This window comes from Scyliorhinus torazame, chromosome 17 (assembly GCF_047496885.1).
Source record: "Scyliorhinus torazame isolate Kashiwa2021f chromosome 17, sScyTor2.1, whole genome shotgun sequence".
NCBI classification, from domain to species: Eukaryota; Metazoa; Chordata; class Chondrichthyes; order Carcharhiniformes; family Scyliorhinidae; genus Scyliorhinus; species Scyliorhinus torazame.
Genome location: NC_092723.1, coordinates 62,992,883 through 63,017,309, shown reverse-complemented (window position 1 = coordinate 63,017,309; position 24,427 = coordinate 62,992,883). Strand labels below are relative to the sequence as shown.

The window sequence follows — 24,427 nt, the reverse complement described above, 5'->3', positions numbered from 1 at the left end:
AAAGCATTTTTTTTTTTTTAAATTCCAGACAACTCACCTACCCAATTCTTCAAGCACTACTTTCCCCAGATGTGGCAGAGTCTGCAGTACATACATTGGATTCATCAGCAACTGGAGTGGAAGCAAGTAACCATCAATCACAAGGGACTTCAGAGGAGAAAAATGCTGCAACTTCAGAATGAAAGTGCGTCCACATATGTGACACACGCACACAATCACACAATGATTACAGCATAGAAGGCCAATCAGCCCACCAGGTATGGGCCAGCTCTCCGAATGAGCAATGTACCTAGCCTAAACCCATCCCCACCTACTCCTCTGCAGTTTTCTCTATTGCTCCCATGCATTAGCCACACAGGCAGAGGCACCGTGGTGTGTGGCTAGAATTCAGGATAAAAAGCAAATTACTGCAGAAGCTGGAATCTGAAACAAAGACAGAAAATACTGGATAATCTCAGCAGGTCTGACAGAGAAAGGAGAGCCAACGCTTTGAGTCTGGATGACTCTTTGTCAAAGCCAGAGAGAACTGGAAATGGGGTCAGATTTATACTGTAGTGGGGGCAGGGTGCTTGGAGCAGTGGGGTTGGACAGGGGGCCAGCGATAGGTGGAGATTGACAAAGATGTCGAGGACAGAATTCAAAATCCCTCGGCGCGATTCTCCGCTCCCGCGACTAAGTGCCCACGCCGTCGTGAACGCCGCCGAGGTTCACGAAGGCGCGAAACGGCCCCGATCCCGCGAGAAACTCGTGGGGCGAGTCGCTAAAGCAGCATAGTCAGCGCACGTCGGGCATTGGCGCCACATAAAAGCGGCGCCGCGTCATCTGCCGCCTAACTGGCGTCACCCGCGCATGCGTGGTTGCCGTCCTCCCCGAGGCCGCCCCGCAAGATGTCGGATGGATCTTGCGGGACGCGGAGGAAAGGAGGTCCTCCTTCAGAGAGACCGGCCCGCCGATCGGTGGGCACCGATCGCGGGCCAGACCCCTTTTGAGTGCAACCCCGGTGAAAGAACCCCCCTCGCCCCCCCCCCCCCCCCCCCCCAGCGTTCCCGCGCTGTTCCCGCCTACAGCAACCAAGTGTGGATGGCACTGGCGGGAAGCCGTCTTTCTGGGCAGGCCGCTCGGCCCATCCGGGCAGAACAGTGGGTGTAGCGGAGAATCGCCATTTTGGGTGTCCCGGGCGATTCTCCGGCCTGCGCCACGCAGAACTCGACGGGGCCGTTCCCGCCGCTTGGGTGCATCGCGGGAGGGCGTCGGACCGGCGTCGCGGGGAAAAATGTCCCTCCAGGCGATTCTCCAAACCGGCACGGGAGCGGAGAATCGCGCCCCGTTTTCTGAACAGGTGCTTGAACCAACTAAGGCGCAGCGTCAACTAAAAACACACCTAACCTGCCGGTGGAGCTTTTGGACAACTCCGAAGCTTCCCGTCAGGAAACCCCGGTCTCCCGTGTGACAGACGGGAACACTATTCACTATACTATATGTGGGCCGAATGGCCTCCTTCTGCACTGTAAATTCTATGAAAATTCTATGATGCTAACGAGGCACTCCACAACAGTCTTCCTTTTCAGATGATAATCCAATTGATTAAACTAGCCTCCACCACACACCCCTCAGGTAGTGCACACCAGAGAAATACCGACCTGCTTTGGGAAATCTGTACTGTTTTAGCCCTTATTGTGCCATCATCAGCCTTCCCGGCACGTGACCCGGTTACCGAGGCTGCAGCTTCTTGAGGAGAGGCCCGGGCCGGGCCGGGGTAGCGTGAGGAGAGGAGAGTGGAAGCCTGGCGGAAGCGAGAGGAGGTGAGGCCCAGCTTCAGTCGGCTCTTCCGGGTTGGCGTGTGGCGTGAGGCCGGCTGTGCGGCACCGCGGCCTGAGGACTCCGGGGAGGTTGTTTCCCTGTGAGCACAGGTCCTGTTGCCGCGGTAACCGGGCCTTTTACCTTTGGCGAGGAAGGTAAGAACATTAAACATCTGCAGTGCCACTAGAACGGTTTGGCGCTCCCTTCCAGTGAAACTATTTGTATGTTTTTGTCGGACTTTAGTTTTCAAAGTGCAGGAACATGATTTCAGAAATCATGTTATTGATCATATCCAAGATTGTAATCACAAGTACTGCCTCTTTATATTTGTGAACATCCTATCCCCCAATATATAGACCAGGAAACAAACAAATGCCGATGCTACCATTCCAGAATGGAAAGACGTGCAAAAAAAAATGAACTTTGCAACTTTAGCTGTAAAAGAAAGTATAGTCCCAGATCACCATAGGCTGCTCTCCCCTTTAGAGGGGAGAGGAGAGCCCATTGGTGGCGATTTAACCTGAGGATCACCACACCTCAGGCGAGGAGTAAGGTTGAGAAGGCGGGCCCTTCGTGAATAACCTCAGCCGGCGCTCTGCATCACCAACCAGCCAACTGAGCTAAACCGGCCCCACAAGTGAACTTGATACTTAATTACTTAAAAAATGTAAATAAATCCACAAATAATTTCTGGCCCAAGGATGCCTTTCTTCCTCAATTATCACATTATAAGTCACTATACTGGACAGTAATGCACTTTGGGCGAATTGATGATTGTGACTGGTACTTTCTAACTGTAAGTCTGTCTTTCAATTGAATGTTTGCATAACTTTTAATGTATTTGGTGTGATGAATTTAGGAATTTTAGATATATTGTATTATATATATTTGGTGTAGTAATTGGCCTGAGTTAGTGTGTGTATGACTGCCTTAGCGGTATTTTTAAAATTCCTGGTTTTGCAAGACAGCTAGTTTCTTTAGGAGCCAGACATACAATTAAAGTATCGTAAAAGCTTGGGCTAATGGATTTTTGTTTGGATTAAGAGGGTTCCCTGTGGAGCAGTTAATTTGATATATTGTGTTCAGTTACTAAGATGATGTAGTTAATGGAAGGAACCAAGGGTTGAAGCAGTTAAGTGTTAGGGATCAGCGCACTAGTGGTGTGGCAGGAAGGCAAGCTAAACTTGCTGAGAAGCAGCTTCCGAAGAAATACAGCCAGAGTTTCTTTATTTTTCTGACAGAGCCAGGTCTCCTTCTTTTAAAGCAGTCAAAATATTTTTCTTTTCAAAGTGGAGTATCCAGATATCTCCTGTACGGCAAGTATTCCTGAGTGGTAACTGTATTTAGAAGTGAATTGGGATCCGAGATGGTTCTGTTGCTTGAATGAAAGTAAAGATAGCAGTTAAGGGTTATTGTGCCACTCTATTGGTTAGCATTATTTAAGGGGTAATCGTAGGTTATTTTCTTGTGTGATGTTAAAGATATTTTAATAATGAAGCAGGTTAGGGAATTCCAGCCCCCCACTTCCGCCTCCTTATTTGAAATAGGGTCCTACTAACCTCGGCCTCTTGCCTACCCAAATAAACTGAAATCAGTTTGTCCACCCTTCGAAAAAAGGCCTTGAGGAGATAAATTGGGAGGGATTGAAAAATAAACAAGAACCTTGGCAACACGTTCATCTTTACTGCCTTTACCCTCCCCGTTATTGTCAGGGTGTCCCATCTTTTGAAATTCCCCCTAACCCCCTCTATCAGACCCGTCAAATTCCACTTATGCATGATGGTCCAGTCATGCACTACCTGAATCCCTAAATACCGGAGTCTAACCCTAGCGACCTTAAACGGCAGGGCCCCCAAATTGGCATTCCGACCCACCGCATTTACCGGGAAGATCTCACTTTTCCCAAAATTCAATTTATGCCCAGAAAAAGCCTCAAACCTCTCCAATAAGCACATCATTCCCCCCATACTTTTCAGTGGATTCACCATATACAACAATAAATCATCAGCATATAAAGGCACCCCATGCTCTCTACCTCCCCCTCACAATTCCCTGCCACTCATTCGAAGCTATCAATTGACAAGGGCTCAATCGCCAATGCGAACAGCATTGGTGACAATGGACATCCCTGCCTTGTCCCCCTATAGAGCCCAAAATACCCCAAATTTGTTTCATTCGTTCTTATACTCACTCGCCATAGAGGACACTTACAACAGCTGCACCCAGGTCATGCACTTTGTCCCAAACCTCCCAAGGACCTCAAATACTGCCACTCCACCTGGTAGAAAGCCTTTTCCTCATCCATATATACAATCATAAGAGGCACTGGCCCCCTCCTGAAGGGGTCATAACCAAATTCAATAGCTTCCTAAAATTACTAGAGAGCTGTCATCCCTTCATGAACCCCGTCTGATCCTCTTGAGGCCACATCTGGCACTCGCCCCGCAACCTCCTCGACAATAACTTAGCCAATACTTTCGTGTCTGTATTCAACAGCGAGATGGGCCTATAAGACCCACACTCCATCGGGTCCTTGTCCTTTTTTGGAATCAGAGAAATAGATGCTTGTGCCAAGGTATCCGGCAGCTCCCCCATCTCCACCGCCTCATTAAACATGCTCAAAACGTGGGGAGCCAACTCTGCCGAAAACTATTTACAAAATGTCGCCAGAAAACTATGTGGCGCCGGCACTTTCTCCCGACTGCATCATACCCATATGCTCCGCTACCTCCTGCAATCCCAGTGGCTCCTCCAGTGCCTGCCGCTTCCCCTTCTCCACCTCCTGAAGCTCCAACCAGTCCAAAAATCAACCTATATCTGCCTCCTCACCCTTAGGCTCAGCCCTATACAACCTCTGCTAAAAGGCCTCAAACACTTCATTTATTTTCTCCAGCTCCATCACCACCTCTGCCACCCTCACCTGCACAATTTCCCTTGCCGCTGCCTGCCCTCGCAACTGAAGGGCAAGCAGACGACTCGCCTTTTCACCATACTAGATTGCCACATCGACCTGCCATCCCCACCCAGCTTGGACCCCTTCATTTTGAAGTCAAGTTTTGAGTCAGTGGCAGCACTCGAACCTTTAGTCAGAAGAATTCAAGCCTCATGCAAGAGACTACAGCAAAACCTGCATTCGATCCTGCTGCACATCAGGAGTGTTCTGTTTTTGGAGAATTCTCAATCCTTATTAATTTGCACAAGATGTAAAAAATTGGACTGATCGCCTGTGTCGGTAAAAGATCCTGTCATTCTGCTAAAATTGCAAACAAGTTATATTGGGCGGAATTCTACATCCCCCAGCCGCGTGTTTCTCGGCAGTGCACTGTTCGCTGGCGGAGGGATTCTCTCTTCCCGCTGCTTGTCAATGGAATTTCCCGTAGAATCCATCCCATGCTGCCGGGAAACCTGCGGGTGGGGGTGCACTACCGTGTGCAAGGAAAGAGAATCCCAATGACCAGAAAATTCCAGCTTTTATCTTTCTCAGTGTTTACTCCTCAATCAATACCACTAAAGCATAAAAGCATCTCAGCCCTGCTGTTTATGTGATCATGCTGCTTGTGGGCACATGCTGTATGTTAAATTCACAGCTCTATTTGCCTAAGATCTAAAATGTGCCTTTTGCAAGGGACGCAGGTCGGTCAATGTGCCAATGTCTTTTTCACAGATGTAGGGAAGCTTTCCATTTGCGATTCTTTATTCTGAAGTTTCCAATGTAACCTGTTTGTGTGAAGAAGTCCGAGCAAATGTGCTCTTCCCCACATGAGAGACGGCAAAGAGGAGATCTCATCAGGCACAAGTGTACAGCAACCTGCATTTATATGGCATCTTTAACATAGTAAAATATCCCAAGGCAGTTCACGGGAACATAAATTGGACAAATCAGGGCATCACATGAGGTATTAGGAAAGGTGACCACTAATTTGGTCAAAGAGGTAGTGTTGCCAAGTTTGGGGTAAAAGTTTGGGGTATCTACTTTATTCAGATATTAATCTAACCGTTATTAATGAGGATATTGCTTTCAGAGTCGACAGGTATCAGATGATACCACCACAAGGTTTAACCGGATATCGATCAAAGACCCAACAACCAGTTAGTTAGTTCAAGTTCAATAATAGTTTATTTATACACAAGAATTACTCCGACATGCAACATAAAACACTATGAGCTAAAATATACCTAACACGACAACAACTTGTGCTTAACTTCAGGCTTTATGCAGAGAAACAAGGCCTTTGTTCGGATCTGGCGTGGCTGGGTCTGAAGAAGTGACTTAGTTTCTGCTGGGCTCATCTGTTTTGGTAGCGGTCGTTGATCTTGATGCTGCAATTGGCATCAGGCGTAGGCCAGGCCAAGAGAGTGCCGGTGCGCCGGGTCCAAAAGAGACTGAACACATGGCAGTGTCTCTTTTTATCCTTCGGGGGTTTTGCGCTCTTTTGGGCGGTACTTAGCTTTGGACCCAATCATTCGGCAGGCTTCGATTACTGCCTTTGATTTTAGCCAATAAAGGGGTAGGTGCCTTGATGGCTGGGCGTGTCCTGAGCGGTCATTAACCTTGGCTGTTTGGGCTTCCTGGGTGAAGGGAGTGGCGCCGATGCGTCTGTATCTGATACCTGAGTAAAAGTCTTTTGTCCTGGGGAAATGGGCCATTAGAATGCAAATCGGCTGGGGGGGTTTCGATAGTGTCTGGTTATCTAGTGGCAAATATACACTTAAGCTCTGAGTTCGTCTGGATCCTGCATTGGCCATATTTCCTGTGATTCTTTGTAAGTGGCCATACTTCCCTTTGTAAGTGGCCATACTTCCCTTTGTAAGTGGCGATACTTCCCTTTGTAAGTGGCCATACTTCCCTTTGTAAGTGGCCATACTTCCCTTTGTAAGTAGCCATGGTTCCCTTTGTAAGTGGCCATCCCAGATGGCTACATCAGGTATTTTAGTAGCTTCCTAAAGGAGGAGGTTTAGGGAAGAAACTTCAGAGCTTGGGTCCTAGGTAGCTGAAGACACTGTCAAACTAGTGGAGTGATGAACCTGAGAAGAACATTTTACCCTTGTAGCTGATTACAGGGAGGTGGGGGGGGGGGGGGGGTGTATAAATTACAGAAAACCATTGTTACAAGGTGGTAATGGATGGAGGAGAATGTTGTAGTTAAAAGTACATTCATTTTGTTCTGTTTAACAGGTAGAAGCACAAAAGGAATTGAAATTAACAAAATGGCATGTTCTATAGACAGACCACTAGAGGGAAATGTAAGTATGTGACTGTCACTGAGCAAGAGTATAGCATGTTTTTTTTGTGTTACGATATCAGCAGAGAGCGATAACTTTTCAAAAGCAATTTGTTTTCCTAGTGATCAACGTATTGCCTGACAATATTCAAGACTTTTACTGTAACAAACTATAAGCAACATTAACTAAGCAGTATTTTCTAGGCAACTTGTACTCTAACCTGCAGAAAAACTTTACTCTGTTCCTTAGGTAGACACACTGTATCCTGGTTGGCGGGGGGTTGGGGGGGATGATTGGAGCTAATCGTGTACAGGAAAATGTTCCAAGTTTTGTAACAAATAACAACATCTCGTCATTAACTATTCCAGAGCTTTGGGATCCATTATGTGACCGGTGATCTGTTCAACTGTCCAGAGCAGGATGCACTGGCCCACTGCATCAGTGAAGACTGTCGTATGGGGGCAGGGATAGCGGTTTTATTCAGGAAGAGGTTTCAATCAGTCACGGAGCTGCTGAATCAGAGTAAGATATTTCTTGTTGAATAAATAAAATTGAATTAATTTCTGTCATTGAAATTAGTATGTTGGTTTGTCAAAGGTTTTAGCTCCATCCCAAATTCTTAAATTAAAAGATAGTTCAAATTCTTTCAGAAGTGGATGCATGCTCCGTTCTCCAGTATTAACATATGCATATGATTGGAATATACAGAATGTTCAGATAATAAAACAGTTTTGTTGTTTCTGTAATTGAATCAGATGGACCTTTAATCTGATTTTTTTGCCTCCTCCAAATCCATTTTCACTTATTAACGTAATCCAAAATGTCCCAATCGATCCCCTCTTAAGCGTCTACTTGTAACATCTATGCAAAGCATTTAGTGCTTACTAAAATGACCATTATTTAATGTGTGATTTTCTTCACAGAAAAAAAGACTGGGGATGTGGCAGTGTTGAAGAGAAAGCAAAGATACATTTACTACTTGGTAATGAAGAAAATATTTTAATCACCTGAGCACTGGAATAATTAATTTGAATTTAAAATTAAATGTCTCCTTGACACTGGGAGGGACCAAACACCGATTGGGTGATGACTTTGAGGAACACCTCTGTTTGGTCCACAAGGATGACCCAGACTTTGCAGTTACTTGCCATTTCAGTTCACCATCTTGCTCTCGCGCTCACATTTCTATTCTTGGCCTGCTAAATGTTCCAGTGAAGCCTAACACCAGCTAGAGCAACTGCATTTCATCGTCTGATTAGACATTTTGCAGCTGTCTGGACCCAGCAGCTTCAAAGCATGAACTCTGTCCTCCATTTTCTTCCCCTGCATCCCCTCCTCCCAAGTGCCAGTCTGTATCTTGCTCTTGTGTTTCTGATTTCAGACAGAGCTGACCTTTATTCTGCTTTTAACATTTACTCTGGATCAATGCTTTGTTTGTTTACTGCTACCACTCCCTTTGCCTTGTTCCATGACATCTTTTATATTCAATCTCCCCGCCCTCCAACTTATCCCTGACCTTCACTTGTGTTGCACCTGATCCTCCCTGCTTTATCAACAGCATAAAAGCTACCACGTTTCTACCTCTCTTCAGTTATGAACAAGAATCATATTGGACTTGAAACATTGGGTGAAATTTTCCACTCTTGAGGCCTAAGCCCAGTGACAGGCGGGAAAGTCAGCGTGATTCCTGCTAGGCGGTGGAGTGGGTGAACCTGTGTGCTTTTCAGCTCAGTAATGTACATCCATGAGGAGCTTGGCGAATCTCGTGGTGGATGCGGGCAGGGAGCCACCCGCCCCATTACCTGATGACGTCGAAGGTCCTGATGCCATATTTAAAGGGCGGCTGGACAGAGAGACACTTTTTCAGGCCAAAAGCTTTACGCTATTCCTCCAGAGTCCCAGCACCTGTAGCTTGTGCTGGAGAAACAGGCAGTTGTGAGCAACCACAACTTGGCACATACAAAGACGCTTCTGACGTTGACTGCCCTCCATTAGTTGTGCCCCTTGGAGGCATTCTGACTCCCTCTCTCCCGTCACCCCTACCCCTGACTGTATGACTGCAATTGATGGTAAATAACACAAAATGAACGTCAACTCCATACCTTGCTATGATTTCTATGTTTAAGACCCACGAATTGGGAACAAACCTGCTTCATTGCGGGCTTAACCATAGAGAGGACAACACAAATGAGCATCTTTGACATTCTGTGGCCTCTTAATTTGACCTTAAACTTCACCCATCAAAAGGACCCTCCTCCAACCTCAAAGGATCTCACTGACTGACCACATAGTCAAGGTCAGTTTGGAAAAATGGCATGCATCACCTTTCAAACTCATTCCACCTCCGTCTACCCTTTCCCTATCACTCACTAACTTCCCACTTCACCCTTGAACCACTCAATATCAACATTCCTCTCCCCTCTGTCACTCTTTAACCTCCCTCCCTGTTAGCCTGGACTCTATAACCATCCATCTCCACATGCGTTCCCTCCCTTCCCCTCAGACCCAACACCTATTACTGTCCCCATGCCCACCCTGATTCTGCCCCCTCCTGTAATCCGAACCACCTGTTCTGTCCTCCCCACCCAATGAGCAATACACCTATCAGGCTATCACCTGTTCTGCCATTGCTCTCCTTTCCCCAGGAGCTAGCCCTACCCTTCCAGTCTGTCTGCCTCCCTTGTTCAGGCTTGTCACAGCGTTTGCTAACAGTATTTGATATGAGTGAAGTGATGCTAGGTGCCCAAGGAGGAGAAATCAACTTCTGTGGAGCTCAAAGTCATGGAAGAGGTGGCACTCTCCAGGTGTATGCCACTTGTATACAGGTGTAAAGCTGAATGTTCAAAATTTTCGCTGGTGGCGAACTCAATTTGGACGAAAGCTTAATTCCAGTGAGGTCACATCTTAATGCAAATGTGTGAGATGCCAAAACTTGCAAATAAGGTTCCTGACATATTTAGGAAGCTCGGCCTGTCTTGAAAGTCGGGAGATCAAAATTATCCTGCCGTCGGAAAACAAGATTTTTTTTGCCTATAGCTGGCCAGAATGGAAAATTCCTCCTGTTAACTCTGTTTTTCTCTCCACCGATACTGCCTGACCTGCTGAGTTCTTTCAGTCCCTTCTATTTTCATTAAACATTTGATAAATTGTTTTTAGTTTTCAAAATATAGTACACACTGTTGTACAAGGTTTGTAAATGAATGTTAAAATCTCGCCTCCATGTTTTTCTTAAACCAGAAGAAAACTCTACACAACACACACCAATCACTCCCATTTGTTCTGAATTAAGCTTGAGAGGTTCAAACTCCAGGCTTGACTACATTGTTATCGACCTTCAGTCTCCAGGAACTCGGATTCTTATCTGTTTCTCACTTGTACATCAGCATGCTTTGCGTAATCTTCTGTTTAAAGTCAGTAATGGTGCATTTGTGATCTGACCAATAAGCAAGCCTTTAGTTCCCATTTACCATATTACCAATTAAATGTCCAAATATTGGGTGACTTATATAGACTTTACTGAGATTTGTGTACATTAAACTGTTTAAAATTACAATATATCTGTTCTTTCTACTTTTCTCCCCAATAAACACCATGCAAAGTAATCTGAACTTCTTAGGGGAGGGCAGGAGCTATCCTGATCAAACGAGGCACTGCTTTCAGTTGGACAGAACCTCAGGAAGGAGAGATTGGCCTTGTGAGGGTATGCAGTGTTTATTGACCAGAATGATGACAGTACTAAATGTAACCATGATAAGTTACTTAGACTAAACTTATTCCCATGAGGACAGAAGATTAAGGGATGATCTGCTTTGAGGAATGTAAATATTTTCTAGAGATGAAGAGACTATTTAATCTGGGAGAGATCAGAACAAGAGGAAAGAATGTTCAGAAATGATATCCAAAGGATAGTTGAAATCTGGACTATACTCTTTCCTTCCAAAAAGCTGATGCTTGGGTCCAATTGACAATTTCAAAACTGATTTGTTAATATGTCAGTTAAGATATTTTGGGGGCGTAGACCAAGGATGAGTAAATAGAGTTATGTTTCAGATCAGCTGATCTAATAGAATGCTGGAATTGGTTTGAGGGGCTGAATGGCCTGTTTTTCTATTAGTTAAATTTATCCTGCTCACATCCTTTGTTTAAAAAATAAATCCACCATCTGGACCAGGCTAGCACGATTATCAATGGGCAGCTTTGGGGTTTTTTGTGTATTGTTGATGGATGATAGTTCCATGCTGTTGAGTTGCTCACTACTGTGTGTAGAAATGCTGTAATTACCAGTTGGGTAGAAGCATAGTGTTTGGGTCTGAACAGTCATTGAAGATATCCTGAGGGGTACAACAAAGGAGCAGCTCATTTTGCACATGGTACTAATCAATTTTGAACTCTTTCACACACTAAGGCAGATTTTTAGGCAATTGCATTTTCAGATTAAATGTTACGCCAAATGCCATGGCCAAGATTTTGTTACAATTCATAATGGGTCAAAATCATGGAATCCCCTCTCTAGCAGCACTATGAGTGTACCTACACCCAGGGACTGCAACAGTTCAAGAAGGCAGCTCACCACCACCTTCTCAAGGGCAACTAGGGATGGACAATGCTAGCCTTGCCAGCGACGCCCACATTCCATAAATGAATAAAGAAAATATACTGAGAGTAAAAGATGTTGAGATCCCAAACCAGAACCCAACTATTGTGAGGAAATGTTACTGCACCACAGGAGTGATAACACTGACCAATTGGTGTCTTTTAAGTTTTTTTAAAAAACCTAAATATTTGGACTAGGAAGGGTTACTCCTCCATCTGGACTTTCATTAATTTCTGCCTTTAACTCCAACCTTTTAAGTTGATATGCTCTATGCCTTTCCAACTCTCTCTCCTTCAAGCCTATTTTCTGAAGTTCAAATTTTCTCTCTTTATTCTTTTCTCTTGCCATTGCCTCTCATTTTCTTTCTCTTTTTTTCTCTCTGCCCTCTCTTTTTCCTTTGCTTCTGCCATTGTCTTTCACTCCATGTCTTTCGCTTCTAATTCCAGCTGTATCATTTCTTTAGCATGTTGTGATTGTTTAATTTGCAACTGGATTTTGGCTAATGCAATGAATATTGCCGTAGCGCAGGCTGTGTCTCTTGACATCTTTTCCAAATTGAAATGCTGAGCTATCGCTTTAATTACCTCTACTTTCCTCACCCCTGCAGGTAAATGTAACTGCAACTGGCCACCAATTCCAAAAATATTTTTTTAAGCACCTTTTGTAAACATCCAGGGTTATTTCTTCAACACCCAGAAACTTATAACCTCTGAAAGAGCCATTTTACAAGCCACTCTATTAAACTGACAGAGTATCAACACCTGAAAACAGCAGCTTTTCGTACTCACTGTCCTTAAGTTCAATAATCCCAAGCCAAGCAAGAAATTACACTTTTTAAACCCCACAAAGAACCCTCAGATTTGTTCGGATCTCGAATGAGAACCTAACTATTTTCAATTTGTAAAACTGTTAGGAAGTGTTACAGTACCACAGGAGTGATAACACTGACCAATTGGTATCTTTAATGTTAAAACAAACTTTAATCACAGAATTAACCATGTTAGCAATAAAGAAATAGCTTTATAGTTAACAGTTACAATAGTTCTTAAGTAAAAGAAAAAACATTCACTTCCTAAACCTTCCACTATATTCCAATTAAGCAAACCAATATATATATTAAATACCACTCATGAATAAATTTTAAAATCCAAGTTTTATTTGCTATTCTCTGTGCAGAGGGAACCTTTTCAGGACCAAATTGAAACACTTCTGTACAGATTAGAGTTCTAGGATCGACTGACTCTTCAGACAGTTAACTACATCACCTATACCCAAAGAATAAGGCATTCTTTTGGCTCTTCTTACAATATGTCCCTTGACTTGTTCAGCCAGAGCCAAACACAATGGGCTGGATTCTCCGCACCCCGCACCGCAATCGCGGCCGGGGCGGAGAATTCAGTTTGACCCCGAAACCGGGCCCGGCGCCGATCCGGTGATTTTCCGGGCACCGGGGGAGTACGCCGCCGGGGGCCATTGCCAGAGGCCCGCTCCGGCATTCTTCGCCCCCCAACCGGCCAAGCTCCCGACAGAGTGGAACTAATCTGGTATTACCGGTTGGGATACTCGTGTGGCAGCTGCAGACTCAATCGGGGCAGCTGCCCCGGTCGGGGCCGGGACGATCGGAGGCCAGCGGGGGGGCCTTACAGGCAGCCGGGGAGTGCTTGTGTGGGGCTTGAGGGTCGGGCGCGTGACCGATCAGGGGGGGTCTCTTTTTTGGGTCCAGCTCCGCGGTCCAAGTCCGCCATGGAGCACGGCGCAACCGCTGGAGGTTGCTGCCGTGTGCATGCGCGGCCTCTGACCCCAGGTGCGGGGGCCCGTATCTGCAGCAAAAGATGCGAGATTCACTCCGGGTCCCTGCTAGCCCCCTGCAGGGCTATGAATTCGTCTCACTTTTTTCCAGGAGTAAAACTCCACGGTTTTGACGCCGGCGTGGGGACATAGTCTCAATAATGGAGAATCCAGCCCAATATCTCTCATAAATTACCTACACCCCCAGAGCCCTTCAAACCTAAACGATATTCCATTCGCCAGCTACCTGTAAGAAAATAAATGATTCTCGAGGTCAGCACGGTAGCATAGTAGTTGGCACTGTGGCTTCACAGCGCCAGGCTCCCAGGTTCGATTCCCTGCTGGGTCACTGTCTGTGCAAAGTCTGCACGTTCTCCCCATGTCTGCGTGGGGTTCCTCCGGGTGCTCCGGTTTCCTCCCACAGTCCAAAGACGAGCAGGTTAAGTGGTTTGGCCATGATAAATTGCCCTTAGTGTCCAAAAAGGTTAGGACAGATTATTGGGTTAGGGGGAATAGGGTGGAAGTGAGGGTTTAAGTGGGTCGTTGCAGACTCGATGTGCCAAATGGCCTCCTTTTGCACTGTATGTTCTATGTTCTATTAGCAGAACACTTCACCTGAAAATCAAACATTACCTCACTTTACGACACCTTAATCACTGCGCTAGCATTCATACAGTATGCATCTTAGCCCCGGTTTTAATAACATTACTACAAAAATATGATAATTTCTTACATTCATCGCAAAGAAGAAGGTCTTGGATCTATATAGTACCTTTCAGCGCAATTGAATACTTTTTGAATTGTAGTTACTGTTCTGGGAAAAGCAATAGCAATTTGCACACAACACGGTCCCACAAATTGCAGTGAGTGATAATGGCAATAATCTAAAATAAAAACAAAGATGCTGGAAATACTTAATAGTTCAGGTCATTGGCCTGAAATGTGAACTGTTCTTTTCTCTACAGATGCTTCCTGACCTGCAGAGTATATCCAGCCTTTTCTGTCTTTATATCAGACTTCCACCATCATCAGTATTTTACTTTAAACATGTGTTATTGATGTTGGTTGAGGGATAAACATTGGCCAATAGCATTAAGTCCTAAAGCCATGACATGACCCTAAAAAAATGCTTTGCCACACTATTTGTATGTCGTGGGTGTGGCAGCGTACCAAAGAAGAAGTTTCCATTACTACAACGTGCTTTACTACATTTTGCTGTACTTTCTGCTAAGAGGTTCTCGCACCATAGTTCAGCATTGCTGAATCAGTTCAGTGTGGCATTTCTAAACACTATTGGATAGAATTAATGTGAAGCTACTTTGTGTTTCCCTGTGGCATAAACGTTCTGTTGAAGGCATTATATTTGTCTCATTTAATCTTACTTTGGTTATGACTTGCAATTTCAAAAATACAAAAAAACCACGGTGTTCAAATCGATGTTAATCTTGTGCAATTCCCAGTAACTGTCAAATTATTCAGAATACCTCTGCCTTTCAACTGGACAAATATTTAACACCCATTCATCATTCCATTCCTCATGTTATGTGAGAGTTACGAGGACAATTAAACTGTGAATGCTGGTTGATATGGAATGGTTTTATATTTGCAGATTACAAAAAAGAAGGCCTATCAAAAGCCAACTTATGACAGTCTGCAGAGCAGCCTAGAGGCCATGAAGAGACATTGCCTGAATAATGGAGTCACATGCATCTCAATGCCCAGGTAAAAATAGGAAATTTACATTTGTTTTGCCCATTTTTTCCATTTGTCAAGTCTTATCATTTGTTATGGCTTAGAGCCTCAGAAAAAATAAGAAACGTGCTGGGTGCTTAAAATATACACCACCTTCTTCTAAACATCTTTACATATTAACTGAATTTTGTAGAGGGCAAAGACATCGACCAATAATGAAATGAAAATCGCTTATTGTCACAAGTAGGCTTCAATGAAGTTACTGTGAAAAGCCCCTAGTCGCCACATTCCGGCACCTGTTCGGGGAGGCTGGTACGGGAATTGGAACCATGCTGCTGGGCTGCCTTGGTCTGCTTTAAAAGCCAGCTATTTAGCCCAGTGTGCTAAACCAGCCCCAGTGTTCATATTGGCCGAAAGCAGTCCATTGAGGCCCAAAGCTCGAAAGATTGATCTGATCACATCATGTCATCTGTATCACCACCAACCCAGATGCAGCTAGCTAGATGAGAGAAATTGTGCAGATTGCAAGATCGGGTTTTGAACGTAGAGTGAAAGAAAGTGTCGGGTGACAGAAGAATTAGAAATAATAGAGCAGGGTAGGGATTTGGGTAAAGACGAGCAGAGGATTGTCAGGGAGTTTACCAGTAATAGTTCATCAGTGAATAAGGTCCATGTAAAGAATAGTAAAAAAAAAGACTCTTAATCTGCATAAGGCATTCGTGATAAGATAGGTAAACTAGTGTCACAAATAGAGCTAAATAGTTTAGATCCAGTTGTTGTTACAGATACATGGGGCAGAATTCTCCCATGCCCCCACTGGTGAGATCAATGGCGGACGGAGGAAGAAGAACTCAATGGAGGCGCAAAAATCAGTTTCATAGAATGATTGAATCCCTACGGTGCAGAAGGAGGCCATTCAGCCCATCGAGTCTGCACCGACCCTCTGAAAGAATACTCCACCCAAACCCGCTTCCCTATCCTAATAACCTCTTAACCTAACCTACACATCCTTGGACACTAAGGGGAAATTTAGCATAGCCAGTCCACCTAACCTGCACATCTTTTGACTGTGGGAGGAAATCCACAAAGACACGGGGAGAATGTGCAAACTCCACAGAGACAGTGACCCAAGGCTGCAACTGAACCCTAGTCCCTGGCGCTGTGGGGCAGCAGTGCTAACCACCGTGCCGTCCACCTCCGTGTGACATGACAGCAGGATCTTCCGATGCTACTCCCTGCCATGTCGGGTTGGGAATCCCTCTGAGGCTGGCGTAAATCCCTCAGAGGTTGGCAAAGTGGTAGCGGTCCTACCTCCTGAACCATCCGGTGGATCTTCCAGCTTCAGTGTCATCGCGGAGGTCCCATCTTCTTCCTTTAGCATGGGGTCAGTCACAATGGGCACCTTTTATATCTGACAGCCAGATATGACAGCAGGACATACGCTATCAAACCCACCCTGCTGCAGAAGATAATGCTGAACCCCCGGATGCATAATTAATTACGTCAGGCCCAAAAGATATGGTGTGGTTTCCCATCACCTTCCGCAACAGAAACGTTTCTTGTCCTGGAGCTTAGCTTCAGGTGGGAGAATTCGGCTCAAGGTACGAAGTGACCAAGTTGAAAAATAAATATTCCAGGGTATACACCGTTTTAAAAAGACAGACAGAATATAAAAGGAGGAGGAGAAGCCTTGATAGTAAAGGATGATGTAAGAATAGTCATGAGAAATTACCTTGGCTCAGAAGTTCAAGAAGTGGAATCAGTTTGGATAGTTATTAAAAATAACTAGTGTCGGGTGGGAGTCATTTATTGGCCCTTTTTAACAGGGCATCAAGCAAGAAATACTTTGAGCAAAGATAGTGCATTAATTATGAGGGTCTTTAAGCTTCATTTGGGCTGGACAAATCAAATTAGCAAAGGTGGTCTGCACAGTGAGTTTGTAGAATGTTTCTACAACAGTTTCCGGGAACAATAAATTCTGGAACTAACTAGGTTTAATAAATTAAAATAGATTTACTTAGTAATCTCATGGTTACAGATCCGCTGGGAAATTTGATCATAATGCAATGAACTTCTAAATTAAGCTTGAGAGAGACCTTATCCGGTCCAAAACCAGAATCTTACATTTAAACAAAGCCAATGACATATATAAGTGAGGAGAGCTGGCTACAGTTGATTGGCTAAAAGGTGTGGTGATAAATAAACAGAGGGAAACATTTAAAGAAACAATTCAAATGTGCATAAAAATATATGTAATTAAAAAATACTCCGCAAAATGATTTGTGGCTTACTAGGGAAGTTGAGCATTATATTAGATTAAAATTAGCTTATAATGTTGCACATAATAGTAGTCAGCCTGATGATTGAGAGAGTTTTAGAAACCAGAAAAGGGAGATCAAAAGATTGAGAAAAAGAGAAATGTAAAATGCGAGTACACTAAGCAGGAATATAAAAACAGATTAAATATTTTACAAGTATATGAAAGGGAGATTAGTTGGTTCCTTAGAAGCAGAGACAGCAGAAATTATCATGGGAATGAGGAAATAGCAGCAGCATTGAACAGATATGTCGGTCTTCGCAGTAGAAGATACTGATTCTGGAATGCACTGCAAGCAAGTGATAGGTAGTAGGTTCAATTGAGGTATTCCAGAGGGCATTAGATGATTATTTGAACAGGAACAATTTTCAGGGGTACAGGGAAAAGTCAGGGGAGCGGCACAAAAGCTCATTTGGAGAGCTGGTGTCGACATGATGAGCCAAATGGCCTCCTTATGCACTATTGCAATACTGTGATATCAATTATATACCAAAAATAGAGGGCAACTAAGGAACACAAAAGCTTAAATTATTTATTATTAGCAGAGGAAAGGTTATTGGAGAAACTTACAAATCCCCTCAATTTGATGGCCTATATCCTAGAGTTCTAAAAGAAGTAGCTGCAGAGATGATGGATGGATGATTCGCCAGGTCCCAGGTTTGATTCCTGGCTGGGTCACTGTCTGTGCGGAGTTTGCACGATCTCCTCGTGTGTGTGTGGGTTTCATCCGGGTGCTCCGGTTTACTCCCACTAGTCTCGAAAGATGTGTTGTTAGGTAATTTGGACATTCTGAATTCTCCCTCCGTGTACCCGAACAGGCGCCGGAATGTGGTGACGAGGGGCTTTTCACAGTAACTTGATTGCAATGTAAGCCTACTTGTGACAATAAAGATCATTATTATTATTAAGATTATCCAAAATTCTCTAGATTCCAGAAAAGTCCCAGCAGCTTGGATATTAGCAAATGCAACACTGCTTTCCAACAAAAGGGCAGCACGGTAGCATTGTGGATAGCACAATTGCTTCACAGCTCCAGGGTCCCAGGTTCGATTCCGGCTTGGGTCACTGTCTGTGCGGAGTCTGCACATCCTCCCCTGTGTGCGTGAGTTTCCTCCGGGTGCTCTGTTTTCCTCCCACAGTCCAAAGATGTGCAGGTTAGGTGGATTGGGCATGATAATTGCCCTTAGTGTCCAAAATTGCCCTTAGTGTTGGGTGGGGTTACTGGGTTATGGGGATAGGGTGGAGGTGTTGACCTTGGGTAGGGTGCTCTTTCCAAGAGCTGGTGCAGACTCGATGGGCCGAATGGCCTACTTCTGCACTGTAAATTCCATGAAAAGGAGAGAGAAAACGGTTTTATGAAAGGAAAATTGTGTTTGGCAAATGTTTGGATTTTTGAGGACATAACTAGTCGGGTGGATAAAAGGAAGCCAGTAGAATTGGATTTGTCAGACTAAGGTTCCACCCAAAAGATGAATACACACGATGAGGACTCATGGATTTTCAACCTTGAAGCGGGAGAATTCCTAGCTCAGCCTACCCATCTCGGGAGAAAGTGCCCACAAAGGCGTGATCTTCATTGCCAGGGGTGGGTGTGGGCTGATGTTGGGTCAGTTGACCCGGGGCAGAAGTTTGGAGGCAGCCACGCGAGTGCCAAGGTGGGATGTTTAAAAGGTCCTCCAGCCCTTACCCCTTACACATATTCTCCAGGCCACCACATACCTCCACCCATTCTTTCTCTTCCCCATCTAGTGGTGCACAAGGCAGACTTTCATCTGTTCCCATTGTGAGGGTTTTTCCTGGAACAGGTCATTAGTCTGTCAGCAGAGGCTTATAGCTTGAGGGGCACCATTCACATCAAGCATGGCTAACCAGGGGTCTGCTCCCACACTTACTGCCCCCATTGGCGTGTCGGTTGATACTCCACCTGTTTGGCCACATTATGACCACACCTTCCTTGGCCATCAGGTTCTGGCCACTAGGTTTTGGGGCGGCACAGTGGTTAGCACTGTTGCTTCATAGCGCCAGGGACCTGGCTTCAATTCCGGCCTTGGGTGACTGTCTTTGTGGAGTTTGCACTTTCTCCCCATGTCTGTGTGGGCCTCCTCCAGGTGCTCCGGTTTCCTCCCACAGTCCAAAGATGTGCTGGTTAGGTGGATTGGCCATGCTAAATTGCCCCTTAGTGTCCAAAAGTTTAGGCGGGGTTCCAGGGATAGGGTGGGGGAGTGGGTCTGGGTGGGGTGCTCTTTCGGAGAGTCGGTGCAGACTCTATGGGCTGAATGGCCTCCTGCACTGTAGGGATTCTATAATTCTATGAGACTCAAACCCAAAGCTTCTGGCTCAGAGACAGGAATGCTACCCACTGCAACACATGACCTCCTTATGCGTGGCCCCTCAGGTATTTTTGAGAGGTTGCTGCTCTAGCTGGGTAAAATCATGGATCCAGTCACAGGGTAAGAGTTCAATCGTTTAGAACTAAGATGAGAATACACTTCAGAGGATTGGCAATCTTTGTAATTTGCTACCCCAGAAGGTTATGAATGTTCCATCATTGGGCAGCATGGTGGCACAGTGGGTAGCACTGCTGCCTCACGGCGCCGAGGTCCCAGGTTCGATCCCGGCTCTAGGTCACTGTCCGTGGGGAGTTTGCACATTCTCACCGTTGCATGGGTTTCGCCCCCACAACCCAAAGATGTGCAGGATAGTTGAATTGGCCAAGCTAAATTGCCCCTTAATTATAAAAATGAATTGGCTACTCTAAATTTTTTTAAAAATGAATGCTCCATCATTGAGAGAATCAAGAGATATGCGGAGCGGGTGGGAAATTGATCAGTCATGATCATATTAAATGGCAGAGCAGACTTGAGGGGATGTATTGTCTATTCCTGCTCCTATCTCTTTAGTCCTTTAGTGTTAAGTGAAATGAAATGAAATGAAATAAATCGCTTATTGTCACATGTAGGCTTCAAATGAAGTTCTAGACTTTAGGATTCTGTCTTACCAGAGGACCTGGATGGAATGCATTGCATTTGTTTGTATTCATTCAGGGATGTGGCGTCGCTGGCTGCGCCAGCATTTATTGCCCATCCCTAATTACCCTTTCTAAGCCATTTCAGAGGGCATTTAAGAGTCAACCACATTGCTGTGGATCTGGAGTCACAGACCAGGTAAGGACAGCACATTTCCTTCCCTAAAGGATATTAGTGAACTAGATGGGTTTTTATGACGATCAACATTGGTTTCATGGTTAGACTTTTAATTCCAGATTTTAATTGAATTCAAATTTTACTATCTGTTGGGGTGGAATTCGAACCCAGGGCCCCAGAGCATTACCTGGGTCTCTGGATTGCTGGTCCAACTAAGGGGCATTATTGTTTTCTCTGCAGGATCGGATGTGGACTGGACAAACTGAACTGGAGCATAGTTTCTGCAAGAATTCAAGAAGTCTTTAAGGGCACTAATATTGAAATCACAGTGTACTCTCTGGAAACACCTACTAAGTTTATCTCCCACACTAAATGATGCAACTTTCTATCCAAACAGCTTGTGAGGGAGGACTTATTGGATTCTTACCTTTGAAAGAACTTTGGCTTCCAAATAATTATTTCTGAAAAATCTTAACTGCCAGCTCAAATGAATTTACTTGTAAATATTGTATAACACTGGGGGCAAAATCTTGTGGAAGCGATAAGGGGCTCATCTGGCTGGAGAGCTGGCGAGAGACTTATGTTGCCTCCTTTGGGAAGGACCTGCCGAAGCATGATCCCATCGAGCAATTGAGAAGCCACTCATGGGCCTTCTCCAGGAATAGGACCCCATGAGTGGGATATCCCGCCCACTGAGATCTGCCAGGCATTCAGAGGCCTACAGCTCTTTGCTCAGCAGCATCACTGGGGAGGTAGGGCAGCATGGTGGCACAGTGGGTTAGCCCTGCTGCCTCACGGCGCCGAGGTCTCGTGTTCGATCCCAGCTCTGGGTCATTGTCCGTGTGGAGTTTGCACATTCTCCCCGTGTCTGCGTGGGTTTTGCCCCCACAACCCAAAAGATGTGCTGGCGAGGTAGATTGGCCATGTTAAATTGCCCCTTAATTTAAAAAAAAATCACTGGGGAGGTGATGGCTGCTGCCTGAATGACAGCTACCAGAAGTCCAGGCTTGAAGAGGGACCTAGGTATGTGATGGCAGGAAGTGTTTCACTGGATAGGGGCCATGCGATAGGGGGCCCAGCAGCAAGGGCAGATTGTCGATCTCAGCGCCACCACTCCCTCCCCACTTCTGATGCTGGGCCCCTTGATCCAAATTTGAACGAGGGTTCCTCGTCTCAGCAGGCCACAAAAAGCCCACAGATTTGCATGTCATGCTCGCTCTCTCTCCTCTCCCCCCCCCCCCCCCCATGGCATTAGGCCCACCCATCGCTAGGTTAATACTGGTGGCAATAGGATGAAATCCTGATTTGTAGCAGAGTGGTTAGCACTGTTGCTTCACAGCGCCATGGACCCAGGTTTGATTCCCGGCTTGGGACACTGTCTGTGCGGAGTCTGCACGTTCTCCCCGTGTCTGCGTGGGTTTCCTCCGGGCACACAGGTTTCCACTTGCAAGTCCCGAAAGACATGCTGTTAGGTCAATTGGACATTCTGAATTCTCCCTCAGTGTACCCGAACAGGCGCCGGAGTGTGGGGACTAGGAGCTTTTCACAGTAACTTCATTGCAGTGTTAATGTAAGCCTACTTGCGGCAATAATAAAGATTATTATTAAATCGTCATTGATTTCCCACGTAACGGCCTCAATGATGGTGGAGGAGGAAAGACCGACCACAGGCCTTCTCGCCTGGACTTAATTTTGGCAAAGGCAGCATGGTGCTCACCCACATTTCCCCCCCCCCCCCCCGCCATTAACTGCCTGATTAATTGCCCTCCATGCCTCCAAATACACGATCCAAATACACGACTGGAGAGAGCAGAAGATTCCACCCTGGGTTTTAACTTCATTATGGGGGAAATTCATCTTTTAATAAGTCAGAAGTGCCAATTTTTCTGCAGCCTGTTAATTAAATTGTGTTATCAAGAATTCTTTATTTCAAAATTATGCCTTTTCCATTTTTGACGCAGACTCCAGTTTGTTCATTTGGAAAATCTTGCATTTGTGAAGTATGTAGTTAACATGCTCTTTTGTACTTAATGCCTCAGGTTATTGAGCTTTTCTCAACATTTGAATTAAGTTTCTTTTTGTAAACAGTTTACGGAACTGCCCTTTGCTGAAATTTTTTTACTCTTTTCAATATTAAAAGTTAACAAACTCAATTGCTGCAGTTTAGATTTTGATTTGTGTACAATATGTATGGATGGGATAGTGGCACACTGGTTAGCACTGCTGCCTCACAGTGTCAGGGACATGAGTTTATTGTTGGAGTTTGCACATTCTCCTCTTCTCTGCATGGGTTTCCTCCCACAGTCCGAAGAGGTGCTGGTTAGGTGGATTGGCCATGCTAAATTGCCCCTTCGTTTCCAGAGATGTATAGATTAAGTAGCGGGGATGGAGCAGGTGAGTGAGACTCGGTAGGGTGCTCTTTCGGAGGATCAATGTAGACGCAATAGGCTGAATGGCCTCCTGCACTGTAGGGATTCTATGATTTTATGTAACTTGTTACAGAAGTCAACCCACCTTTTCCTCGAGAACAGAGATCAGCAACTCCCAAGTCTTGACAGACCTCAGAATTTCTGTGCACACAGGAGTAGGCTGTGCTTGTGCAATTTAGTTGTTTTGACCGTGGACTGAACCAGTGCACCTGGTCAAAATGGGAAAATGGCAAGTAAAACCCAGATTGTGTGGCCGGAAGATAAGATTCTCAGGTTGGCAGGGAAAAGAGAAAGGTCCCAGTTAAGTTTAAAAACAAAGAGGAGCGAAGAAAGAGACTCAAAGTAGAACAAGGGTTGTGGTTGGCAGATTAAATGGAGAGAGATAAGAAGCCCTGATGATGCAAGAAGGCAGCAGAAGGTTGATGACTGAGCTGCGGTCTATTGATGCATAGGTAACCCTTTGGAGCAGTAGTATTCTGCTCGGCATGGCTAAAAAGCTGACGTTGGGCTTCAGTTGGTGCTTGATGCATTTTCCCGAATCCAGAGGAACTGAGTCTCAGAAGACAAATTTGATACACTGTGAGGTATTCAGCCATTGAGGCTTTGTTGTGTTGGAATGACTTGTGGAGAGAATTCCCAAGCAAGATCTTTGAAGGCCAAGACTGGAATCCATTGAGAGAGAGACCTAGTTTCTACAAGATAGGTTGACTCAGTGTTTCCTGGCATCTGGATGGCTTGTTGAGAAATCCATGGACTCTGCCTTGGTCCATCTGCCATTTATCGTGCAGTGCGGTGTGTTCAACCATAGTTTGCCAGTTAATTCACATGTAACTCGTATTAACCCTGAAAGTTAGAGTATAACAAAAGTCTACAAAATTATGAGGGGCATTGACAGAGTGGATAGTCAGAGGCTTTTTCCCAGGGTAGAGGGGTCAATTACTTGGGGCATAGGTTTAAGGTGCGAAGGGCAAGGTTTAGAGGAGATGTACAAGGCAAGTGTAAATGTTTTACACAGAGGATAGTGGGTGCCTGGAACTCTCTGCCGGAGGAGGTGGTGGAAGCAGGGACGATAGTGATGTTTAAGGGACATCTTGACAAATAAATAAATAGGATGGGAATAGAGGGATACGGACCCCGGAAGTGCAGAAGATTTTAGTTTAGTCGGGCAGCATGGTCGGCACAGGCTTGGAGGGCGGAAGGGCCTGTTCCTGTGCTGTACTTTTATTTGATGTGGAGATGCTGGCGTTGGACTGGGGTGAGCACAGTAAGAAGTCTTACAACACCAGATTACAGTCCAACAGGTTTGTTTCAAACACTAGCTTTCGGAGCACTGCTCCTTCCTCAGGTGAATGAACATAAGAACTAGGAGCAGGAGTAGGCCATCTGGCCCCTCGAGCCTGCTCCGCCATTCAATGAGATCATGGCTGATCTTTTGTGGACT

The 24,427-nt window shown here is 45.2% G+C and overlaps 2 protein-coding genes across 4 annotated transcripts in view; one reads left to right on the top strand and one right to left on the bottom strand.

Moving 5' to 3' along the window:
* Window positions 1-24,427, bottom strand: part of LOC140393908 (probable C->U-editing enzyme APOBEC-2) — a 109,836-nt gene that overhangs the window by 41,350 nt on the left and 44,059 nt on the right. The gene's annotated exons all lie outside the window — the stretch shown is intronic.
* Window positions 1,624-22,710, top strand: LOC140393909 (ADP-ribose glycohydrolase OARD1-like). Of its 3 annotated transcripts, none has more exons than XM_072480530.1 (6): window positions 1,624-1,802; window positions 6,977-7,044; window positions 7,392-7,545; window positions 7,947-8,005; window positions 15,015-15,127; window positions 20,798-22,710. In XM_072480530.1, the coding sequence occupies exons 2-6, from the start codon at window positions 7,009-7,011 to the stop codon at window positions 20,931-20,933; spliced, it is 498 nt and encodes a 165-aa protein (XP_072336631.1). In that variant the 5' UTR covers window positions 1,624-1,802; window positions 6,977-7,008; the 3' UTR covers window positions 20,934-22,710. The 3 variants fall into 3 exon arrangements, with proteins under 3 accessions (XP_072336631.1, XP_072336630.1, XP_072336632.1); XM_072480529.1 differs by having other exon boundaries at window positions 1,624-1,955; XM_072480531.1 differs by lacking the exon at window positions 1,624-1,802 and adding an exon at window positions 2,443-2,596.